Here is a 25,000-nt window from a genome sequence, read left to right on the forward strand (position 1 = left end):
CATAAAGATACAGTGTATACTGATCAATATCATCCATAAAGATACAGTGTACACTGATCAATATCATCCATACAGATACAGTGTGTACTGATCAATATCATCCATAAAGATACAGTGTATACTGATCAATATCATCCATAAAGATACAGTGTATACTGATCAATATCATCCATAAAGATACAGTGTATACTGATCAATATCATCCATAAAGATACAGTGTATACTGATCAATATCATCCATACAGATACAGTGTATACTGATCAATATCATCCATAAAGATACGTGTATACTGATCAATATCATCCATAAAGATACAGTGTCACTGATCAATATCATCCATACAGATACAGTGTGTACTGATCAATATCATCCATAAAGATACAGTGTATACTGATCAATATCATCCATAAAGATACAGTGTATACTGATCAATATCATCCATAAAGATACAGTGTATACTGATCAATATCATCCATAAAGATACAGTGTATACTGATCAATATCATCCATAAAGATACAGTGTATACTGATCAATAATCTATATAGATACAGTGTATACTGATCAATAATCCATAAAGATACAGTGTACACTGATCAATAATCTATAAAGATACAGTGTACACTGATCAATATCCAGTGTAACTCTCTTTCTACTTTTCTTTAAATGCCACATTCAGCAGAATTGGACTCATTAATCAAACAGGAGAGTTTCTGCCTCTATGAATTCTGGGTAACTGAACAGTTTCCACATGAGCGATCAGAAACATCCGGAGACCTTTTTTATTAAGATTCATCTTTTCATTTCCTCCACGTCTCTGAGCTCAGAGCGTCCAATTCATCACGCCGCTCTGACATTAAATAACAATCTGACGGAGCAGGAAGTCACAGACTGTAATTCCTCTGATGGCCCCTAGAGGGCGTCGCCACCAAAACACAGTGAAACAGAAGTTTCCTTTAATTCAATTCAATTCAATTCAATTCAATTCAATTTTATTTGTATAGCGCCAATTCATAACAGAAGTTATCTCAGGACACTTTTCAAATAGAGCAGGTCTAGACCGAACTCTTTAACATTTAAACACTAAAAGTAAAACTTAATGCTGGCAAACACCTTTTACTCTGTATTAAAATGCTGTGCTCAGATTATGAAAAATATTTAGGGATCCAAAGTATTTAAAGAATATTTTAACCTCACAATAAATAAATAAGTGATTTTATATTCTGTATTTTTTATTTTTTTATTTTAAACAAATAAAAAAATGTATTAAAAAATGTTGGCAGGTCGAACCTTAACGTGGTCCTTCTGTGTCTCAGCCTCTTATTCTGATGTTTTTAGTTCTGGCTTTGGATGTTGCAGTGCAAACAGGTCATATCTAGTGTATCTTATTTAGATGAAGCCAAAAAAGACAGAAGTAAATGCTGTAGATACAGGGCATAGGTCAGTGCTTTAGATTCTGGGCAAAAGGCAAACTGTTTTCGCTTCTTTTGGCACATATTTCATCTCATCTTCGCCAAAATTGGTGCATAGCATGTTTAGATGAAGCCAAGCAAGACTTACAGGTTCATGTTTGAGTATCACTCATCGTTACCGAACTTCCAAAAGCTCAATGTCCTTAACAGGACAGAAATCTTCAGTTCTGCCGACAACAGCTCCACCATGTGGCCGTTAATAAAACCCTGACGTAATATACAGTTAGCGCTGATTTTGGTGTTTTCAGACATGAATCACAAACACTACCACTGGGACTCTTTCAGAAGCAGTCAAACATTAAGTATTGTGGTTGTCATCAGCTGATCCCTCCTCCTTTAAGTCAGCATTCATATATGTAATCAGATTACATTTTAATAGTAACCCTGTCCGTCTCTCTTTCTGTCTGTCTGTCCGTCTCTCTTTCTGTCTGTCTGCCTGTCTGTCTGTCAGACTCTCAGTGTGTTTTCAACAGTTCTCCACCTGCTGGTCTGATGTGGACCGAGCAGCTCTCTCCTCACCTGCAGAGGAACAAACAGGTACGTGGCTCAGGTTCAGCGTAACTTTGCATCAAGTAGGAAAATCAGGGCTGAGTTGTTTTTCCGACTAACAGATAAAGAAATGTTATCTGTTTTTATCTGATGTGCTCATAAATTAAAATCAGGAACTTCTTTCCACACATTTTTGGATGATGCAGATTTTTACAGATATAAGCCACGCTCATTGATCGTGACTCGATGTACCAGAATTCTGACTACTGACAATAGCTCCACCTTGTGGCCGTTAATAAAATCAAATCTCTCAAACACAGTGGTCAGTTACGACCTATTTGGGGTATTTTCAGATGTGAATCACAACCAAATCTTGCTGGCAATCGCACGTATTTTTTTCAGGAAATTCAAATATTCTAGTTGGTTTTGCTATTTATTTTGTTATGTCTGATAGCGCCGCTGTGAATTGGTCCTAAAGTGGGGGACTTCTATCTGACTTTCTCTGTTTTTAATCTTCTTCCAGCTCCAGGACACTCTGCTGCAGAGAGAGGAGGAACTGGCCCGGCTGCAGGAGGAGAACAACAAACTTAGAGAGTTCCTCAACTCCTCCTTTGTGAGGAACCTGGAGAAAAAGGCAAAGGTCTGGTCGCCATCGTAACGCACGAGAATCAGTAGATCGAGTTCCCAATAATACTTCCTGAACACTCACGTCTTTCCACCAGATAAACCTAATGACACTGATGAGCAGGCACTGCCTCTGCCGGGAAAGGTCCTCTGAGACAAGATTATTAATAATTTTAAACATCAGGCATCAGAATAGAATAAGAAGTGATGGCAATCGCTTGGCTTCTTATCTGGTACTTTTAGGGTCTGTTTATAGAGTGAGTCCACAGGCTTAAGTGCAGTCCCACCTACCTATGACCAGGTTGATATGCAGTGAGACAGATGGGTCAGGTGTTTGTCGAAACCAGAAAGGTGTTATTCTAAAGGTCTTGCTCTGTCCTTGTTTGCCTCTCACAGAATCTAACCGCTGATGGGAGGAGGAAGCTGAAGAGAAACCTGATGTTCGCAGACGACGGACCTTTCCAGAGCTGCAGTCATCAACTCCTGACCTCCCAGCAGGTCAGCAAGAGAGTCTGCAGGAACCTCACTGCCGAGTTCTGCTCCGAGTCCTCTGAGACATCTCCCTCCTCAGAACCAAACCTGGACCTGTGGGTTCTACGAACATTGGGACTGAAGGACAGAGACACCATCGATACGTCGTCCTCCTCCTCCTCTTCACCTGGATACAGTCTCAGCAGTTTAGTTTATGATGCCGCAGTCAGCTCTTCCTCGTCCTCTGAATACTCTCTCAACTCCTCTTTTGGCCCTTCGGACACCACTTCTACGCCATCCTCTGTGCACAGCTACCGCCAAAGATTGACACATCAGACTGAGTATGGGTACACTGCTGCCAAACACCAAGAAGATAATTTTGCTAATCCTGCCAAGTCGCCTCAGAACTGCACAACTTCTCCAGGTCAACAAGTAGCTGGACCGTGTGAAGGTCCTGAAGCTGTGATCAGGAGCTACAACATACTAACTGCCTTCCAGTCGCCACCAGAAGAACTGCCATTCACCCCGTCACAAGACAGATCAGAGATTTGCTCCTTCGTAGCCTCGAGTCGAGTGCAAACTCCAGTTAAACATCCTGCCTACTGGTCTCCACTGAGAGTCACCCGGACCCCATCACAGGACAAAATCCACTTCAGTCCAGCAGGAGAAAGACTCCCTTTCTCTCCCATCTTGTCATCAACTCCCGTCATGAACCAGCAATGCCCAATAAGTCCAGCAGCGGGATCTCAGCCTCCTGCCACGCCTCAGACACCTCGCTGCCGGACAGATTTGGCATTCAGTATGTCCCTCAGCCCGTCCAGCAGCGTCAAGACCCACAGCTTCCCCCAGGGACAAGCCTTTGTCAGAAAGGACACAGAGGGAAGGTGGAACTTCACCTGGGTGCCAAGACAAGGACCATAAGTCCTTGCTGACCTCAAAAGGACCTCAGAAAAGATTTCCAATTTGGTGTTGTTAACTGAGAAGTGTTCTTTGGCCAAACTTTTAGGACTACAAGTCCACACTGAACTTGTTGCTGACTTCTTAGACTTCGTTCTGGGTTCTTGGTGCTGATTTTACAAGACAATGCAAGTCCTTAAAAGACCCTCAGTCCATACAGACAGTTATCAAAGACCTCGACAAGATCGAGTGCGGTGGAAATTATTTCTCCTCCGATAATTTGCCTTTTGTTTGTTCTTAACCCTAAAATCAATGAGATGCTCATTCAGACGTTAAAATAGCTGTGTTGGATTTTGTGAGTTTTTTGGGAGAATTTCTGGGGCCTAAAACACGGCAGCTTTTCTAAAAATGAATGCATGTCGCAATGTTTTTAAACATTCGTTAAAAGTCGAAGGCAACTTGTTCCAGGAGAATGAAATCGAACTGTTTGGAGGATAAATGTGTGGAGATGCAGCGATACCAGTATCAGGCACCTGATGCCTCCCTGGTAGCAGGAGATGTTTTAAACAACTTTTACAACAACATTTAATTTGTTACAGTCAGAAAGATGATGAACATCTGATTAAAATTAAACATTTAAAGTACTTATATTGATGCATCTTCACAACAAGAAACCAGTATGTGAGTTTTGGCTCTACGTCTTGCACAGAAAGGATGCAGAGATTGGACAAAGTTGCGCAGAATTCACAGCGATTGGTTCAATTTGTGTTAATTGTTTGTTGATTGTAACTTCCTGGATGAGCTGTTTTAGGATGTGTGAACTGTGGGAGTTATGGATCATTGTAGGTTTGTAGCTAATTAAAGCCAACTGACAGTGAGTGTAACATTGAACATTAACACGACTGCCTAAAATTGTTGTTCATATGCTGAGGTTTTTGGTTTTTTATTTAGTTTGTGAAACTGCCACATAAAATATCAGTAATGCCCCGTGTGCCGCTTTGTGTCCCTTACTATATTTATAAAGTACAAACTGGTGCCACCAGAAAGCGATAACTGCCTCACGATATCAGACAATGAATGCACTGGTATTAGCATATAGCTACCGGAGGGGCCTGTGCCCCGTCAGCATCAGATGCTGTATTCGGTCTTGTTGTGCTGTTTACTGGGAGCTTCCAGTCCACAAATGTAACACACATTCAGCACTATAAGACACTGCGACAAGTCCCTCGTCTCTGCTTCCTGTTTCATGTGGACTTTAAAAGAAGCTAAAAATGAGAAAAAGACAAACAATGTGATTTTAAAGCTGCCACCAATCGGTTGGGTGGATATTTGTCACTGCCGTTGTTCCTAACCCTGTTTTTAAAACACCTGCTAATTGCTACAGATTAGTACAAATGAGTTTTTAAATATTTACACTAATAATAATCAAACATATGATTGGATACTAACAGTAGCATTCTAGCTAGTAGCATGTTAGTGATCTAGCTAGCTTGCTAACTAAACACAAAGCACTTTTAACACCATTTAATCATTTTGTTTGTGAGGAATTCACATTTTAGCACCTAATTAAAGATTTCTCATCCTGTGAGTGTTTCAGAAACACCAACCTCTGTTTCCAGCTTCATGACGATAATCCAAAAGGCTTTTTAAGCATTTATGTAAAACAAAGGAGAATTTTCTCAACCCATATTCGGCTAATTCAACATTGAAATGTGAATAATATATATTTTTACACAAATTCTTGTCAACAACTTTTTATTCTAATTTTCCACAACTTTTAATAACAACACATAAAGTTGTACCAGGGAATTAACACAGCAGAGTAAACTCATAACTTAATGTTTTTAAAATCTATATTATTTAAACCAAAGTAGGTTTCACTATGAAAGATATTGTTTGTTCTACATGTTTCACATCCGTCATTTGTCATTAATTTCACATAAAGAAAATTAACATTATACATGAATGAATGAATTGAGCATGTGCTTTATTTTAATTGTAAATTATTTGTAAAATTGTTGTTTTCAGTTCCGATGTTAAGCTCACACATTCCTACATGTGAACGCTCCTTTGTTATTAATATGAGAATTTCAGGGTATTTTTTGTTGCCATAAATGCTGGTGTAACAGGGCTCACAAATAATGTAGTATAAATATTTAATTCATACTAACCCAGCAGCTGGTTGTGTTCACTGACGGTTGTTGTAACGTCTTTATATTAACGTGTACAGAATGTAAACTAACAGGAAAAAACTGATTCACAGCCTGAGTCTCTGATTATTTCACAACCTCACATTTAATAACATATAAATATATAATAAACATATATATATATATATAAGTATATTAAGTTTACAACTACTGATCTCATTTGTGACTGTTGCCTAAATTATGTTCAGTTGCAACATCTCTTTGAGTGAGAGAAGCTTTACATTCTTGGTCAGAGGTCACATGATCAAAAAGAGCTCAACAGTTCTAAATAGAGAATTTATTAATCATTGTTAACCTTTTGTCTCCACTACAGAAACACTAGCTAACTGCTAAAATCTGATAGGTTGTCTGAGGGTATTAGTTTGATTAATGCTTTAATAATGGGAGTATTGATTACTGATCAGGATCATTTTCAGATAATTGTACTCTTTCGATTCAGGGCCAACTAAGTAAAACCAGACTTGTTAAAGTTTTCTCTCTGTGCTGACAGCCTCTTCACTCTTTAGCTCAGTTACCAGTTCAACCAGTCTGACCATCCCTCCCTTCTCGGGAACAAAAGCGGCTCCCTGGAGATGGCCCACCCCCACATCCGATCCGCCCCCAAAGGTAACGATGGTGGGGTTTCTGCTCCCCGGGGGCTCCCAATACAGGGTCCCAGGTCCCTCGAGGGCGAGCCGGGGGGCCGAGGGAAAGTTGGGAGCGAGATGTGTCCGTGGCAGAGCCGACCGAGTGGTCTATCTCTAATGACAAGGTAAGACTGGCTGCAGATGTCCGACAGATTGGAGGCTCTTTCAGGACAGGGAGGGCCCCGAGTCTGGCAGGAATGTGAAAGGAGGGCCGCTCCGGATCACAGGCTCTGAGTGTCGGCCAGGGAAAGGGGTCATTAAAGAGGCCGGCCGGCTGAAACTCAATCCGCCCCGGCTGATCGGGGGAACGGCCTCACCGCCACGTTCTCGCAGGGGCCGACAGCTTGGCTCGCCTCAAAACACGTCAGCTAATGAGTCGACACGTCTCGCACAGGTGAGCCGGTTCTCAGAGAGTCTCCAACTCGTTTCAGCTTTTTCCTCGACAGTTTCCTGAAGGAAGCCAGAGCTCAGGTTTCAGACTCGACTGCACAGAGAGGAGAGAGAGAGAGAGAGAGAGAGAGAGGGGATTACACAACCTGCAGCTCAACGCAGCGGCACTTCGGTAGGACACTGCAGATCCATTTAAAAAAGTCCATCAGGAAACATAAACATAAATCACCTCGGTACCGCTGTCTCGGAGGTTGTGTTCACTGGGAGGCTGCTGAGCCCCGTTCAGTTGCTAACGCTAACGGAAGATAGATTAGCAGTTAGCAGCATTAGCAATATTCTCTCCATAAAATAAGATCCAGTTTAAATCACTGATAAAGTTGTGTTTTATGTTACAATCGACTATTATGGATGATTTTTAAACAGTTTGTTTATATGAATGAAACTAAAAAGATTCAGTATTTTACAGGAATTAACACTAATCAAGAGGAAAACAGACGACAGGCCAAATCTCCAAAGCTGCTGGTTTGTTTAAAGGTGATATAAATATTCACTCTGCCACTAGAGGTCGCACTAGAGTCAGCATCACTCTGGCCCACCAGACTCCATTCAAAAAACCACCATTTTAATATCAATTTTTCAGGTAGTCACTCTTCAGTACTTGACCCGAGACCAGACTCTCAGAGGTCAGACTGAACACCAGCAGAGGTCTGCAGGGGTCAGAGGTCAGAGCCAGCAGCACAGTGGGAGGTGGGCGGAGCCAGCAGCTGTCAGTCAGGTGGAGGTGTAACATTGACAGACACTCAGACCACAACAAGCTCCCAGAGAGCAAATTAACCTGACATTAAGTGTCACCACCCGAAACCCCGCCCCCATGATGTCACCCCGACTGCCAGAGAGGTATCCCACAATCCCTCACTGCTGGTTCACCTCGCACTCTTTTAACAGGATTACCCAGAGTTCAGTTTGTTAAACACACTTCCTGGAACAGAAAGTTTCACATTTAAACTCAAATTTCACAATAAAAGCCTCACATGCAACTAAAAGTAGACCCTGAGAACTCTCCACAGACACCCAGCTGCTGCCCGTCCTACAGCTGGTGGTAGACAACAAAGTGTAACAGCCAACTGAAGTTATTGATGAGTCCTGACAGATACAGCGACCGTATTAACTGTGTGTGTTACTGTAAACTACCTTTAAGTACCACAGAAGAAGAAACCAGGAGGGTTTATCTCCACTTCCTGTTACTCTCTGCTGTTTCCAAGGTTCATTATTTTAGAAGGTCAGCTCAGTTTATGGGAATTATTAAGGTTCCAATCCCCTCTGCTCCACACTGTCACACCAAACTCCATTCAAAAAACGGCTGTTTTAAGGAAGTAAACCCTTTATTTCCACCATCAGTGAGACTCTGATTGTGTGTGTGTGTGTGTGTGTGTGTGTGTGTGTGTGTGTGTGGACCTTATTGATCGCTCTCTGACAGTAATTAGCTGATTGATGAGGGACACACACAGATTACAGATTGACGGAGTGGTTCTGGGTAACGACCTTTGACCTCTGTATGGAGAGCTCAGTGAGGGAGAACATCAGCGGCAGAGCGGTGGAGGATGAGGAGGAGCAGTGCATTATGGGATCCTGAGATCATCAAGAGCTTTTAATCTCAAACTGGAGGACATTTAAACTCTTTTATACACATTAACAGGACTTTATTGTATCTGTCACACACACACACACACACACACACACACACACACACACACACACACACACACACACAGACACACACACACACACACACACACACAGACACACAGACACACACACACAGACACACAGACAGACAGACACACTGAGGAATCTGTGTGTTAATGGTTAATGAGTCTTTATGGAGTTTGTGTGTGATGATCAGTAACTGCATACCAACATACTAACTGCTGCTCAACAATTAACCCACACACACACACACACACACACACACACACACACACACACTCAGCTTCCTCACTGGTTCCCAACCTGAGGGTCGGGACCCCCACTACAGGTCGCCAAAGCTTCACAGAGGGTCAGAATTATTATATAATATTAATATAAAATAATATTGTTAAAAATCTAAATATGAGGAAAACTCATCTGATCAATAATCAAACTTCAGTAAAGTTTATTGATGAGACTCGAGCTGCTGATTACGATCAATAAACAGGAAACAGCTCCTGTTGGACGCCAGTGAGTGGCGGGATTATTTCCTCCAGTGGATCGAGTAACGGCGGTCGCGTGCTCTAAGCGTGTGTGGAATGTAAGTCGACCAACGGAGACGACCTTTGGCACGCAGAGCGCACACTGGCAGCACGCCATGAACACACTCAGGTCCAAAACACACACACACACACACACACACACACACACACACACTAACAGTTATAATTAATAACCAGTCCAACAGGGAGCAGCAGCCTCAAACATCTGATATCAGCTCTGAGATTCACCATGGATCAGGCCCCGCCCCCTCCAAGGTCAAAACTCTGTCAGATTAAACCTGAATCAGTGTCTGTGTTGCAGAGTCCAACACAGAGTCCAACACAGAGTCCTCAACACAGAGTCCACAACACAGAGTCCACAACACAGAGTCCAACACAGAGTCCAACACAGAGTCCACAACACAGAGTCCAACACAGAGTCCAACACAGAGTCCAACACAGAGTCCACAACACAGAGTCCACAACACAGAGTCCACAACACAGAGTCAACACAGAGTCCAACACAGAGTCCACAACACAGAGTCCACAACACAGAGTCCAACACAGAGTCCAACACAGAGTCCACAACACAGAGTCCACAACACAGAGTCCACAACACAGAGTCCTCAACACAGAGTCCACAACACAGAGTCCAACACAGAGTCCTCAACACAGAGTCCACAACACAGAGTCCAACACAGAGTCCACAACACAGAGTCCAACACAGGTCAACACAGAGTCCACAACACAGAGTCCACAACACAGAGTCCAACACAGAGTCCACAACACAGAGTCCTCAACACAGAGTCCACAACACAGAGTCCAACACAGAGTCCAACACAGAGTCCAACATAGAGTCCAACACGAGTCCAACACAGAGTCTCAACACAGAGTCCAACACAGAGTCTAACACAGAGTCTACAACACAGAGTCCAACACAGAGTCCAACACAGAGTCTCAACACAGAGTCCACGAATTCAACACAGAGTCTCAACACAGAGTCTCAACACAGAGTCTCAACACAGAGTCTCAACACAGAGTCTCAACACAGAGTCCTCAACACAGAGTCTAACACAGAGTCAACACAGAGTCTCAACACAGAGTCTTCAACACAGAGTCTACAACACAGAGTCCAACACAGAGTCCTCAACACAGAGTCCAACACAGAGTCCTCAACACAGAGTCCACAACACAGAGTCCACAACACAGAGTCCACAACACAGAGTCCAACACAGAGTCCAACACAGAGTCCACAACACAGAGTCCAACACAGAGTCCAACACAGAGTCCAACACAGAGTCACAACACAGAGTCCACAACACAGAGTCCAACACAGAGTCCACAACACAGAGTCCAACACAGAGTCCAACACAGAGTCCAACAACAGAGTCCAACAGTTAGCTCCATTGCTCACGTTATTGTTAGTAAAATGGTCGAGGAGCAGCCGGTGGCATTATGAACACGTGTAGATCACGTGATCAGCGAGGACTGCAGCTGCCAGAAAACTCCTCTGGACTAAACTTATAATGGATGAGTGGCTGTGGCGTCCTGGTTGGCAGCGGTTCCCGGTGGTGGTCCCCGGCGGCGCTGAGGTAATGACGGATGTTCCAGAGAGAGGACGCATTAATAAACGCTGATCAGCCCATTCTTCTTTAAAAGCAGCTCCATCAACGCAGCACAGAGACAGGTCACAGGAGGTCGCCATGATGACGATGTTCAACAACACTCATACAGCAAATTAATCCTTTTACTCTGATTACTTTGATTACTCTGATTACTCTCTGTGGCAGTGAGAGGAACTCTGTCCCAGATAAACGATGTAATAGACCTGATACACCTGGTTCACCTGTACCTGTGCTTCAGTCTCATTACTCTGATGGACTGTTGTTACCATCTCTCACAGGGAAACATTATATATATAATATAATATATATATATATCATACTTTAGTTACTTTATTCTTTCAGATTACATTTATGAATTATATAAGATAAATCCAACAGTTCACAAAACACAGGACATCTACCTCCACCACTGATTACTGTAACACACACACACTGTAACACACACACACACACACACACACACACACACACACACACTCACACACCTTCAATAAACTCTTATTGATCTTTTGTTGTTGCACACACACTCAAAGTGCTTTAATCAACTCTGCCATTTATTCCTATTGATCCACCACACACACACACACACACACACACACACACACACACACACACACAGATGATGGATGAATAATCACACTTTGCGTTTGTGTGGTTTTCGTCCTGTTTTTGTTTACGTTTGTTAAAATATGTATTATAATAATAATAATAACAATAACAATAACGTCCGGTTGTGGCGATACTGAACTTCATTATAACAGAAATAATATTAAACTCCATTAAATGTCTTCTAGCTTTAGATGTGTTTGTGCTGCTGATCCCACTGCGGATAATAAAGAGGAGAGGTGTTTTAGAGTGCGGCGGTCAGTGAGAGGAGCATTAGATTCAGGACTGAAACTGAGAATCAAACACCGGTTAGCTCAGTGGGTAGAGCTGGCGACCCACGTACCGAGGCTGAGTCCTTGCTGCAGCGGCCCAGAGTTCGAATCCTGTGGCCCCTTGCTGCGTGTCATCTCCGCTCTCTGCCTCCCTTTCCTGTCTATCTTCAGCTGTTCTATAATAAAGGAAATAAAAGCCCAAAAAAATACTTAAAGAAAGAAACTAAGAATCAAACTGGAGCTGCTGATTAATCAATTAACTGATAATCAACTGAAGTCACTTTTCATGTTAAATCATTTAATGGTTCCAGATATGCTTCTTTTCCTTTGAATGATTTTAATAATTTGCTGTATTTGTAATAATTTTAAGGTTTTGAATAACTTTTATTCAGTTCTGACTTATCTGGGTGTTTATATTAGTTGGCTAACGTTAGCTTATAAATGGAGTCTGCTAACTTTCCCACAACAACGACGACCGACAGCGACCGCAACACAAAGTCCAAAGTCAAAGCTAACATTACTGATGTAAAGTATTTGACCTTTGACCTCTGTGGCTCATTTCGTATATTTGTACTGGAAGATTAAACAACAACACTGCAGCAGTATTTTAGAGCTATTACACATATTTATAACTTTTCTTTTAAATGTTATTTAGTTATTTGCTGCATATTGAATGAGCAATAAAAACCTTTAAATATTGAATATGAAAGATCAGAAAATGAGAATAAACATTGTGTGATTAGTTATCAATAATAATAATAATAATAATCAATCTAGGTTTCTGTTAACAAATAAATAAAGTTGTGTGAAGTCTTTAAAGCAGTAAACAGGAAGCTGAGACGTCCTCAAACACAAACTGGTCTCAGATCAGCAGTCAAACACTGACACCTGCTGATTGACTCAGGTACTGATTCAGTTTCTGCTACCTGAAACCACCTGGTTGGATTTCAGAATAAAACTGAACTCTGAACCTGCTGCATCTGATGTGTTATGTTTTCAGCTTTCCGTCGTATTTTGACAATAATTTGATTCTCAGTCAGTGAACCAGGAGGTGAAATGTGGCACTGACACGGTATCACATAGTTTGGTGTGAAATTAGTTTGTAATAGAAATAATAATAAATAATAAAATTCACTTTCATGCAGAAAATTAATGAATGAATGAATTCAATTATACATTTAAGGTTTAGACTCTGTTGTTAGTACTGCTGATCCCACTGTGAATCAACAGTTAAACGTCCTCACAGCCAAGAAAAAGGAAGCAATAAATAAAAAAGAATAAAAGCATCTAAATCGTTCCAACTTCCCTTTTTTACACTTACTTCATCACCCACTTTAAGTTTCACTCCAGGTAAAAACAGATATCAGCATCAAACGTCCCCTGTGGATCGATCACATTAAGACAATTATTTCCTCAAACTGTTTGTTTAAATATGCAAATGAGGCCCCTGGAGTTTCAACTACTCGATGCCACTGAATCAGTTATTAATAATACGGCATTTAATCACATTTCACTTGTTGAGCTGCGATGGGTAAACATTTCTTCCATTATGTATCGAATTATCTGTGATTGAAGCTTTTCAGGACGATGTAGATGATTTTCAACCTGCAGAAGTGGAACAGAAACACGAGGAGAAAGAAAGAAGAAACTGAACCTGTAAAAAACAAAAACAGGAAAGTGAAGAATTGAAAGAAAAGAGAAATACATACTTTTTGAAATACAAAACATTATCTATTAAAAACAGGCCAGAAGCATCAGAGCGTTTCACATTGTCCACTGTGTTCGACTGATCATTGATTACTGATACAAAGCAGAGCCAGACCGAAGTTTAGTTGTTTTTTACTCACAGTTTAATGTTTTTGTTGTTCTGCTGAAACACGTTCAACAATAAATCCATGAAAGGAGGAGAAGGAAAAAGCTGCAGTCAATCAACTCTGTGTGGACTGGAAGGAAGTATGGAAGCACATTTCAGAATAATGGAACACTTTCAAAATAATGGCTTTGAGATACTACGTCAGTATTTTTATAATGACATTGGCAGAAATGGGCCTCCATATGGAAGTGACAAACTACGGAAGCCCATTATGGTCTTGGACTGAAACATGTTTTTAATGCCGTCTTTATTTATTAATTATTCTCTTGTGATTTATTTTTATTGAGAAAACAGAGTTTGTTTTCTTGAGATTACGACATTAAGCGGCTTCCATAGCCGGCTGAAACAGAGCTGTGTATGTTTTATTTCCATTAACGAGTATTAAACAACAAAATTATTATTATTATTGATTTCAAATACAAAAATTAAAATTGGAAAACAAGGTGTTTTTTTAGTTAAATAAAAAAAGATTGGACCATTACAAAATAAAATCACTAGAAATCGGAAATAAAAATGAAAGTATTTCTTTTAAATTTACAGACACTGTTTTACTGTTTTAAAACAAATCAAACAACCACTTGTTTGTTGTTTTAATGGCTGTTTCTGAAAATTAAATCGACCGAGCAAAAGATACACGACCCGACAGAACCTGATATTCAAACAATGAGATTTTAATCATATTGATTCGTCATCAACAACAAATATTTTGAGATATAAAATAAGGCATTTTCACAGTTTTATGAATATTGAATTACATATTTTCATTAAAGGAAGTCACTTTATCTTCATGCTCTCTTTACTGGAATCAGCTGATTTTATCTCTAAGGACAGAGGAGTGAAATGCTGCGTTCAGGTTCTGAAGGAGAGACGGCTTTCACACTGTCAGACAGCCGTCAGTTTTATGATATGATAATAATATAACACCAACATAATTTTTATACAGTCTAGTTTTTTATCTCCATGAACTGAGGCCCAGACAAACATCTGTTCAGTTAAAGTCTGTGAAGCAGCATTAGCATTAACAACCCTCGTGTGTGAAGGTATAAAAAGAGGTTTAATATAAAGTATAATTCAGTTTCCTGTTGTCCCATCTTTCCCAGGGTAACCTGAATGCAGCATTCCTCTGGTCTTCATCAGAGTCTCAGTTGGGTTTAAGGGGCGGAGTTAGTGTAAGCGGGGTCATATTGCTACATTCTGATTGGTTGGTTTATATGTACCACAAGCCCCTCCCCTTTTCCTGCTGACATCACTGTCACCTCAGAGGTCCCTGAACCAATCATCTGCTGCCGTTCCTCTCCGTCGCTGTTTGGCTTGTGGGCGGGGTCAGAGTCCGGGTCGGGTATGGGGTCAGGAGTTGAGGGAGGATCGTGGGTGGAGTCTGGAATGTGGGCGGGCTCTGTTTCTGGGACAGTCCTGTCATGTGACACCTGCTGCATCTCTACTGTTAGCTCCGCCCCCCTGTCCTCCACCTGACCAATGACGGTAGTGCACCCCGAGCAGCTCCTGCTGTGGCCCTCCGCCTTACTCACCCGGCCCCTCCCACTGGGCGGGGCCTGCCTGTCTCTGCCCTGATTGGCCCTCCTATTTCTGCGGCTCTGATTGGCTCTCTGGTTCTGGATCCGCTGCGCTCTCTGCAGCGCCATGGCGGCCAGGTCCGAGTGCGACGACGTGCTGTCAATTAACCTCCGGCCCATCGCGAGAGGACGCACGGGCAGCACCAGCCGCAACCGCAGCCAGAACCGGGAGCGACGCGGCTCGGATCGACTCCCTCGCCATGTCACGGTGGCGGTGGCGGCCTGGCGGAGCTGAGCGACCTCCACGCAGGGTAGTTTACTGACGGAGCGGTAGACGACGGAGACAGTGGAGGCCTGGCGGGCGTGTTGGAGGTACAGTCCCAGACGACACTCCAGGAGGCTGAAGCTCTTTTCTGCAAGGAAGTCGGGGCTGAGGACGAAGAGAAGGCGCCGGCTGCGCTGCATCGAGTGCAAGATGGCGTCTGATAGGTCTGACAGGACAAACAGGAAGAGACTTTACCAAGAACAACAACAACAACAGCTGAGGATCCACACTGCGAGCCGGACCCAGGACCGAATCTCAACCTGGCGGGAGATTAAACCCATTAAACTACGTTCAGATTCGGGCCACGTTCACCTGCAGTGTGAATTCAGCCAGTTGTAGTGGGTGTTGTTCCTCCATCTGCCACCAGAGGGCAGCACACTCACATCACAATGCTATCACAGTAATTAACTAACTAATGATCATTATTGTGAGTCTCTAACTGTGTGAATTATAACTTGCATGCTGGTGTGTATTTGTGCCACTGAATGAATGAATGAATGAATGAATGAATGATGGCGACGTGACGATGAAAAAAATCATTTATTCCCAAGAAACATATAAAATTACAAATACAAAGAGACAAAGTGCAGAATGCGTTCTCCCTTTACAACCAGTGTTAATAACCTCATACGACAGATTTACTGTTGATATACTGAAAGTTTAAAAGAGGAAACATAAAAAACAGAAAGTGCAAAATAATTACAACATTTTAAAGTTATCAGTGAGTTTCACTCTGTAAATATCGGACTAATACTGGATAGGTTGCAGTATTTGATATATATATATATATATATATATATATATATATATATATATATTATATATAAATATATATAAAGGCTGTTTATGAGAGTGTAAATCTCCCTCTACGCAGATGACACCCAACTTTATTACAGATGTTCACCGTCCCCTGAAATCTCACTGAGGCTGTGAAACAAACTAACAAAGTAAAGTTTTACTCTTTGATAACTTTCTCAGTACCGACCTCTCCTCGCCGTCTGACTCTCAAACAAACGGAGCTTCTCGGGGTCTTTGCACAGACGCCGAAGTTGAGTATCATCGTTTGATTATTATTACGTTATTATTGATAATCAGAGGACAAATAATACTGAAGACAGAAATGTTATTAATCTGAAAAGAGCAGTTTTACTATGAGCTAAGTTAGCATAGCCCCAATCAACCAAACTCCATTTAGAAAACGGGTACTTTAAAAGTTGTTAACTTGTCGTCACGCAAGTACCAATATTTGGGCAAAAAATTGCTTTGTGTTTACATTATCGTAAAATATTGAATATATATATATATATATATATATATATAAATAAAGGCACTGAGAGAAGTACTGTTTTGTAGTATTGAGTCAGGCACTGTACTGGTCCTGGTACTGACCCAGTCCTAGATAGAAACTAGTTTTTAGAGACTGTAACAAGAGGGAGCAGAGCCAGAGACCGAGATCTCTCCACCGCTCTCAGTTCGTCTAAAGTTCTGCAGAGACTGAACCGGTCCTGACTGACCGACTGTTTTTGTGCTACCCGGCAGAGTTGAAGACCTTGTGCGGGTGTTTGACGGTGTCGCTGATGAGCCCGGTTTGGGAGTTGGTGCTGTTCTGACTATGCAGCCTCATCAGGGCCACGTCCTTACCGCCTTCCTCCCCGCCGCTAACCCTCCTAACAGGTAACTCCACCCGCAGCCTCTTCCAGAAGCGGGACGTCAGCTCCTTGGACTTGTCCCCCTGCCACCGGACCAGCGCCAGGGCCACCCGCGCCCTCCTCAGCTCCCTGACCCAGCCCTGCCTCCGCACCGGCTTGTACTGGATCAGGATCACCCGCAGGTGCCCGCCCAGCGCCATGCCGTCGATGCCGGCTTTCAGCTCCAGCAGGGCCTGGGAGCCGTGAGAGGCGTAGCCCGGGCTAACGACCACCAGGAGGCGCCGGCTACGAGCCACAAAACTGAGAGTCTCATCTGTGATGGCTGCAGGGAGAGAGCGGGTTAATGAAGAGTTAATGAAGAGTTAATGAAGGGTTAATGAAGAGTTAATGAAAAGTTAATGAAGAGTTAATGAAGAGTTAATGAGAAGTTAACAAAGGGTTAATGAAGAGTTAATGAGAAGTTAACAAAGGGTTAATGAAGAGTTAATGAGAAGTTAATGAAGAGTTAATGAAGAGTTACTGAAGGGTTAATGAAGAGTTAATGAGAAGTTAATGAAGGGTTACTGAAGAGTTAATGAAGTGTTATTGAAGGGTTAATGAAGAGTTAATGAGAAGTTAATGAAGGGTTACTGAAGAGTTAATGAAGAGTTAATGAGAAGTTAATGAAGAGTTACTGAAGAGTTAATGAAGAGTTACTGAAGGGTTAATGAAGAGTTACTGAGAAGTTAATGAAGAGTTACTGAAGAGTTAATGAGAAGTTAATGAGAAGTTAATGAAGGGTTAATGAAGAGTTAATGAAGAGTTACTGAAGGGTTAATGAAGAGTTAATGAAGAGTTAATGAAGGGTTAATGAAGAGTTAATGAAGGGAATATGGTTGAGTGTGTTTCTGTCTGTAGAGGAGTAGTAATAGTAGTAATAGTAGTAATAGTAGTAATAGTAGTAATACTTAGCTTAAAATATTTAGCAGCAGCAGTGTTAGCATATTGCGGAGGTCAACACTGAGAGCTTTAGATTAACAGCAGCAGGTACTACAGGTAGTAATATTACTGTTCTAGCAGTGACATCATTAGCAGAAATAAGTGTAATTGTTCATGTACGACTATATTTTACTACAGAGTATGTACAGCGAGCACTGACGCAGCACTGACGCAGCACTGACGCAGTACTGACGCAGCACAGCGAGCACTGACGCAGCACTGACGCAGCACTGACGCAGTACTGACGCAGCACTGACGCAGCACAGCGAGTACTCACTCCCTCCCGGCAGACTGTCTCTGTCGAAGATACAGACGGAGTATCCGAGCTCGTTCTCCAGAACGCTGCGCAGCGTCGACAGCACAAACTGCTCCTCCTCGCTGTTCCTCGCGTACGAGATGTACACGTCGTACTCCTTATCATCTGAACACACACACACAGTTGGACCGATCAATCACAGATCAATCACCGATCAATCACCGATCAATCACCAATAATCATTAGCTAGCTAGTTACATTTGGCTAACGATTAATTTAGATTAGTTGGTTAGCTCGAGTTTTGCTACGGAGCAAAATTAGTTCTCAAAAAACTAGCTAGCTAATCTACATTAACTGTGTATGGATGAAACTTTATGGTGCGTTCATGGAAACTCCAAACAGGGAGGAAATATCATTACTTCCTTTTTTCTATTCCACAAAAAGATGCTAACATAGCATGGTATCATAACCTGGGAGCTGTTAGCTTTAGCCTCAGTTAGCTATAACAATAAAGATGCTACACTGAGCAGAGAGAAAGATCCTGTTATTGTTTTAACGCAGCTGAACCGACTCTCCAATCTCTGAGTTTCCCTGAAGGCAGCACAGATTTACCACCAGTGTAATGTTAACTTTTACAACCACTGTGCAGCCGAGCTTAAAAGCTTCGAGACGTTCACTGTCGTGTTTTTGGGGTCGAGTGAATAAATCTGGCGGCGCGAGTGTAATCAGTTACACGTTCCACTGACTCCAGGTTTAATAATCTAAATGTTCCGGCTGCAGCCAGACGGAGAAGATCGTCATTAAACCGAAGAAATTTAGTATCAGGACGTAAAACCTGAAGACAGCAAACACTTCGTTTTTCTCAATTACAGAAAAAGGTGCTAAATAACGGCGACCTTAATCCGACGGATGGCAGCCGGACGGCGCCGTGCACGCCGAGGAGGAACCGTTACCTGTGTGCCGCTCGTCGGTGCCGAACCAGGACCGGTAGAGCAGCAGCAGCTCCAACCAGAACACGTGATAGACCACGAACAGGAGCAGCATGAGGACCAGAGTCACACCGAGACCACAACCCAGCTCCACCGACGGCAGCGACACTGCAAACACAGGCTGTTAGCTTAGCATCAGTCTGCTAGCATGATATCACAACCTGGGACCTGTTAGCTTTGTCTTATAATGCTAATGTCGTCTGGCCGACAGGAAGCAGCGACTCTTCCTCACCTTCCTCTACCAGTTGAACTCTTCGGGTCTCGAACCCTCTCTCGTTCTTCACGGAGCAGTTAAACTCTCTCTTCAGGTCTTCAGCCTGGAAGTCCTGGATCACCAGCACGCTCTCCTCCGTTCGGTCCCCGAAGTCGTCCTTCACCTTTCTGCATTTCAAAATAAAACATCACTGAAGCTGAAGGTTTACGAGCACTAACTGTGGATGAGCTCTGGGATGGTCGGAGGTTTATAGACAGATAATAAGTCGTTGTTTTCTCCACCTGGTGGTTTTGGAGAACCGATGATGGTCGTGGACTTTGTCCAACGTCTTCCCGTCAACCATCCACCACATCGCCCACTGCGATGAGTCGAGGTACGGGAACAGAGCTTTACACAGCAGCTGCACCTCCGTGTCTGAGAGGAGAATATTTACATTTACTTTCATATAATTTACATATTAAATATCTTTATATGGTTTTATGTCTCTCTGGAGCTACCTTACGTCATCACCACAGCTCTGTTAGCTCTCCCTGCTACACTGCTGTCACTCTCTGTAGGCCCCACTCTACAGTCACTGACCTCTGCAGGTCTCTGATGTGGTTTTAGATTAGCCGAGAGGAGCTAACAGGAGCAGTGACACAAACACCGGCTGCAGTAATATCCAGTGGATGCTCGTGTGACGGCGGTTTGATGCCGTGTGTCGGGTTTATGGAACGAGCTCCTGCGGCTGATTCTGTTCGGGTCATTAAGTTTTGGGATGTTGAACGTGGTCCGAACTGCCTGAGCGGCTTTATGTCCTCAGGAGGAGGAGACAGCGAGCATCAGACTGTAACTGAACATCCTCACACACTGCAGTCGATCAATAACGATCAATCACAGGATACCGATCAATCACAGGATAACAATCAATCACAGGATAACGATCGATCACAGGCTAACGATCAATCACAGGATACCGATCAATCACAGGCTAACGATCAATCACAGGCTGCTTTATGTGATTTCATTGGCAGGAAACACTAAATATTTTATATATATTTATATTAGCATGTATTGATGCACGTTATCGAGCTCACTATCTAATTAGTTTGTGTTTATTATGTAACTAGCAAGCTAACTAGCGAGCTAACTAGCGAGCTAACAATTGATGTAGATTAGCTTGTGGTTTTTCACTGTATATATAGATTAAATATAAATATAATATATATTTATATTTCATATATATATTATTTATATATTTAATGTTCTCCTGTCCCTCCATTCTTTGTGTCCTGTATCAATAACATTATTAACTCAGTGATTGTTTCTGATCAATAATCACAGCGATCGGTTCGACTCTACCCCTCCACTGATCAATGTGTCTGCAAATACAACCTGCTCCCGGTGCATCATGGGACATTATAATGCTGATCAATCACATTAATTATTGATTACCCTGTTTGACAGTGAACACTTTCTCTCTGGTCGGGACGAGGATGGTCGGCTCTTTGTGCATCGAGGGCGGATCTGAGGAACACAGCACAGTCACTGATGTAGCATCAGCATTAGCAGTATTAGCATTAGCAGCATTAGCATTAGCAGCATTAGCATTAATATTAGCAGTATTAGCATTAATATTAGCAGCAGAATTAGCATTAGTATTAGCAGTATTAGCATTAATATTAGCAGCAGCATTAGCATTAGCAGCAGCATTAGCAGTATTAGCAGTATTAGCATTAATATTAGCAGCAGCATTAGCATTAGTATTAGCAGTATTAGCATTATTAACAGTATTAGTAGCATTAGCATTATTAACAGTATTAGCAGCATTAGCATTATTAGCAGTATTAGCATTAGTATTAGCAGTATTAGCATTATTAACAGCATTAGCATTAGTATTAGCAGTATTAGCATTATTAACAGCATTAGCAGTATTAGCAGTATTAGCATTATTAACAGTATTAGCATTATTAACAGTATTAGCAGCATTACCAGTATTAGCAGCATTAGCAGTATTAGCATTAGTATTAGCATTATTAGCATTATTAACAGTATTAGCAGCATTAGCATTAGTATTAGCATTATTAGCATTATTAACAGTATTAGCAGCATTAGCAGTATTAGCATTATTAGCATTATTAGCATTATTAGCAGTAGCAGTATTGGACTCACTGACTGCGGTGACGTTGATGCTCCTGCTGTAGCTTAGCATCGTTCCCCCCCTCTGGTAGCGGACTGTACAGATATAAAGTCCCTGATACGTCACCATCATCACGTGGACCTGCAGCCGGACTCCTTTCACCTCCCGGTCGTTGGTCCACGACTCTGGTGGTCTACAGCGGGGCTGTGACATAATGTGATAGATCTGACAGACAGACAGGCAGACAGACAGACAGGACAGACAGAGAGACAGACAGGCAGGGCACACAGACAGACAGACAGAGAGGCAGACAGACAGAGAGACAGGCAGACAGAGAGACAGACAGCCAGACAGAGAGCCAGAGAGAGAGACAGACAGAGAGCCAGAGAGAGACAGACAGGCAGACACACAGACAGACAGACAGACAGAGAGACAGACAGACAGACAGACAGAGAGCCAGAGAGAGAGACAGACAGAGAGCCAGAGAGACAGACAGACAGAGAGACAGACAGACAGACAGAGAGCCAGAGAGAGAGACAGACAGACAGACAGACAGACAGACAGACAGACAGACAGACAGACAGAGAGACAGACAGACAGACAGAGAGCCAGAGAGAGAGACAGACAGACAGACAGACAGACAGACAGACAGAGAGACAGACAGACAGGCAGGCAGACAGAGAGACAGACAGAGAGAGAGACAGACAGACAGACAGACAGACAGACAGACAGGCAGGCAGACAGAGAGAGAGACAGACAGACAGACAGACAGACAGACAGACAGACAGACAGAGAGAGAGACAGGCAGACAGACAGGCAGACAGACAGGTTACAGTGGGTCCTGACCACCAGGTGGAGGTGTGTCTGAGCTCTCATTATATTACCGAGCTGTTGGGGATGATGTGCATCCAGGTGACGGTTGCTCGGCTCTTCAGTAAACCGACGGCGGCGGCGTCCTGCAGGTCCGGACAGTCCACCAGCTTCCCCCCCTGCAGAGGGATGATCACCGGGCTCGCCGCCACGGTGACCGGAGGCTCGCAGTCGTTGCCGCGGACGACCTCGTCGGGCCGCAACACCTTCAGACGCATGGCGATCTTAGTGCAGGACGACCTGTTCCTGTAAGACACCGGAGACGTCAACATGGAGCTGCTGGATAATCTTCATCAATCATTAGCATTGATTACATCTGGAAGCTACTGTTGTTATGGAAACAGCACACAGTGACACGGAGCTCTCTGATTGGCCGTTTGAAGAGGAAATAAAAATCTAGGACATCGTGTGAAGCCGAGTGAACCACAAACCACAGACGCTGTTATCTGCTCTCATTTCCAACAGCGTCACGGAGAACGTGTGACAGCGTTTCTTAGAATATAGAGACAGGAAGCAGGAAGTGACCTCCGACCACACAGGAACATAAAGCTAGATCACATCACGCCCCCTCGCTGCTCTACAGCAACAACAGCTGGTCAAAGCACCAAAAACCTTCAGCAGCGGATTCAGGACAGAGAATGAAGAGAAACAACCCCTGACAGTGGTTCTGGTTCTGATAGTTCCCGTCCAGAAGAGATCAGGATCAGATCCTTCAGATAAAACCAGCTTCGATCCTCCGTCTCCACACTCAATCAGCTAAAGTGTCTCTGATCCTCTACAGAGAGCTCTGATCTGACCCGGCAGCTGGCGCCGGTCCAGACCCGCATGTCAGATCCTGAGAGCAGAGGGGGGGCACTTAAGGTTCTCCTCGGGTCCAGCTTTAATCAGCAGAACACCAGAGGAAGCTCCTCGCTGAGAGCTGGCAGTGAAACTCTTTACTGTCTGCACAGAATATTAATCTAATTATTTCCAGGATATTTTAATCTCTTCCAGGTGTTCTGGCTCTACATTTCCAGGTTTTCCAGGAACCCGTGGGAACTCTTTGACGTGAAGCAGAGTGAATACAGTGTCAGTGTCCGTCCTTACCGCAGCATACAGATGTACTGCCCGGTGTCGTTGGCGGCGGCCGGCAGCAGCCACAGTCGCTCTCGGTCTCTGGCGAGCCGCGAGCTGCAAGACACAAATCACATTACAGCGTAAATCGATTAGAGCGACGCCGATCGCCTCCACAGACGCATCCGTCTGATCGGAGGGCAGAACCAAGAGCCTCCGGACCCCTCGCATCACACCAACACATCTGTACACTCACAGGGTTCCTTTCATTTATATTTACTGTTTATTTAATAGATTAAACTGTTAAATTTATGTTTAATTCTGTTAATACTTTTATAAAATGATGTAAAATTATCAATAAAGTATTAGTTGTGTAATTTTAATGTATTAGTGAGTGAACTGACAGATATGTTGTATAATGATGGAAGTAGAATAAATGTTGTTTATCAGTGTATAAGGTAAACTGTCCAAATACAGTTGTTATCAGTGTAAACAGCAATAATTACTGTAATCTCACAGATAATGACTTTTATTACACTTCTATAACTTTTAACATTCACATTAAAATAATAACAATCCAATAATAACAGCACTCTGCTGGAAATGTAAGTCTGATTATTATATTATTATTTATTTATTATTATTACTTAAACTGTATTTTTTGTATTTTTACGAGTTATTTTGAGTTATTTTACAGTTTCTTTTGGCGTCCAGCTGCTGAATATTGCTGATTTTATCATTTTTATTTAAACTTCAGCATCAATCTGTCAATCAGCTGATAAACTCTGAAACAATCAGAAGATTAATCGATTAATGTTTTCATTCATTTGTCTCAGTAAAATCAATCTCTAATTAATCAATGATGGTTAATCAATATATGAGCTGTCACAGACACACTTTATTGTAGAATCAGTGACTTTATGAATGGAGTCTGGTTGCAGTTGTAAAGAACCTTCCTGCGGTCTACCTGCTGGCGATGGGCTGCTCCAGGTCCTGGCCCTCGGGGACGCGGTACCAGAAGAGGTTCTGTCCGGAGCTCTGGGTGGAGGTGTAGTTGTAGACGGAGGGATGAGAGAAGAGAGGGCAGGAGAGCCAGCCCAGCTCCCCCTCTACGATCGACACCGACCCCTCGATGGACTCGCCCCAGTCGTTACAGGTGAGCCCTGAGGGAGGAGGGTCAAAGGTCAGATCGAACAACGCTCCCTAATCTCACTGCGGCGCTCGGATCCAGAACTCTTTCTAATGAAGTGA

The 25,000-nt window shown here is 42.8% G+C and overlaps 3 protein-coding genes across 3 annotated transcripts in view; 1 reads left to right on the plus strand and 2 right to left on the minus strand.

Annotated features, from left to right (window-relative positions):
- Positions 1 to 6,214, plus strand: part of gmnc (geminin coiled-coil domain containing) — an 8,163-nt gene extending 1,949 nt beyond the window's left edge. Inside the window, exons 3-5 of the mRNA XM_051399038.1 lie at positions 1,923 to 2,008; positions 2,484 to 2,600; positions 2,981 to 6,214. Of these exons, the coding sequence (XP_051254998.1) occupies positions 1,923 to 2,008; positions 2,484 to 2,600; positions 2,981 to 3,976 (1,199 nt within the window). The 3' untranslated portion in view covers positions 3,977 to 6,214. The remainder of the gene's footprint in view (positions 1 to 1,922; positions 2,009 to 2,483; positions 2,601 to 2,980) is intronic.
- An 8,223-nt stretch (positions 6,215 to 14,437) lies between these two features.
- Positions 14,438 to 16,681, minus strand: LOC127361949 (uncharacterized). The gene is made up of 3 exons (XM_051397143.1): positions 16,581 to 16,681; positions 15,934 to 15,978; positions 14,438 to 15,810 (listed from the first exon to the last, which is right to left on the minus strand). Exons 1-3 carry the CDS (start codon positions 16,679 to 16,681, stop codon positions 14,970 to 14,972), a joined length of 987 nt encoding a protein of 328 aa, XP_051253103.1. The 3' UTR covers positions 14,438 to 14,969.
- LOC127362780 (interleukin-1 receptor accessory protein) overlaps positions 16,143 to 25,000 on the minus strand; it is a 19,746-nt gene continuing 10,888 nt past the window's right edge. The window contains exons 3-12 of the mRNA XM_051398958.1: positions 24,717 to 24,912; positions 23,783 to 23,866; positions 22,711 to 22,942; positions 21,859 to 22,051; positions 21,142 to 21,213; positions 19,989 to 20,121; positions 19,726 to 19,874; positions 19,458 to 19,601; positions 18,526 to 18,669; positions 16,143 to 17,592 (exon numbers count right to left, since the gene is read on the minus strand). Of these exons, the coding sequence (XP_051254918.1) occupies positions 17,150 to 17,592; positions 18,526 to 18,669; positions 19,458 to 19,601; positions 19,726 to 19,874; positions 19,989 to 20,121; positions 21,142 to 21,213; positions 21,859 to 22,051; positions 22,711 to 22,942; positions 23,783 to 23,866; positions 24,717 to 24,912 (1,790 nt within the window). The 3' untranslated portion in view covers positions 16,143 to 17,149. The remainder of the gene's footprint in view (positions 17,593 to 18,525; positions 18,670 to 19,457; positions 19,602 to 19,725; positions 19,875 to 19,988; positions 20,122 to 21,141; positions 21,214 to 21,858; positions 22,052 to 22,710; positions 22,943 to 23,782; positions 23,867 to 24,716; positions 24,913 to 25,000) is intronic.

This window comes from Dicentrarchus labrax, unplaced genomic scaffold (genome assembly GCF_905237075.1).
Source record: "Dicentrarchus labrax unplaced genomic scaffold, dlabrax2021, whole genome shotgun sequence".
NCBI lineage: Eukaryota > Metazoa > Chordata > Actinopteri > Moronidae > Dicentrarchus > Dicentrarchus labrax.

Coding starts and splice junctions, on each gene's coding strand:
- LOC127361949 (XM_051397143.1), bottom strand. CDS start 16,681: ATGATACTCAACTTCGGCGTCTGTGCAAAGACCCCGAGAAGCTCCGTT. Junction 15,979..16,580: donor ACTGAGAAAGTTATCAAAGA/GTAAAACTTTAC, acceptor CTCTGGTGGCAG/ATGGAGGAACAACACCCACT. Junction 15,811..15,933: donor TGGCTGAATTCACACTGCAG/GTGAACGTGGCC, acceptor TTCTTGGTAAAG/TCTCTTCCTGTTTGTCCTGT.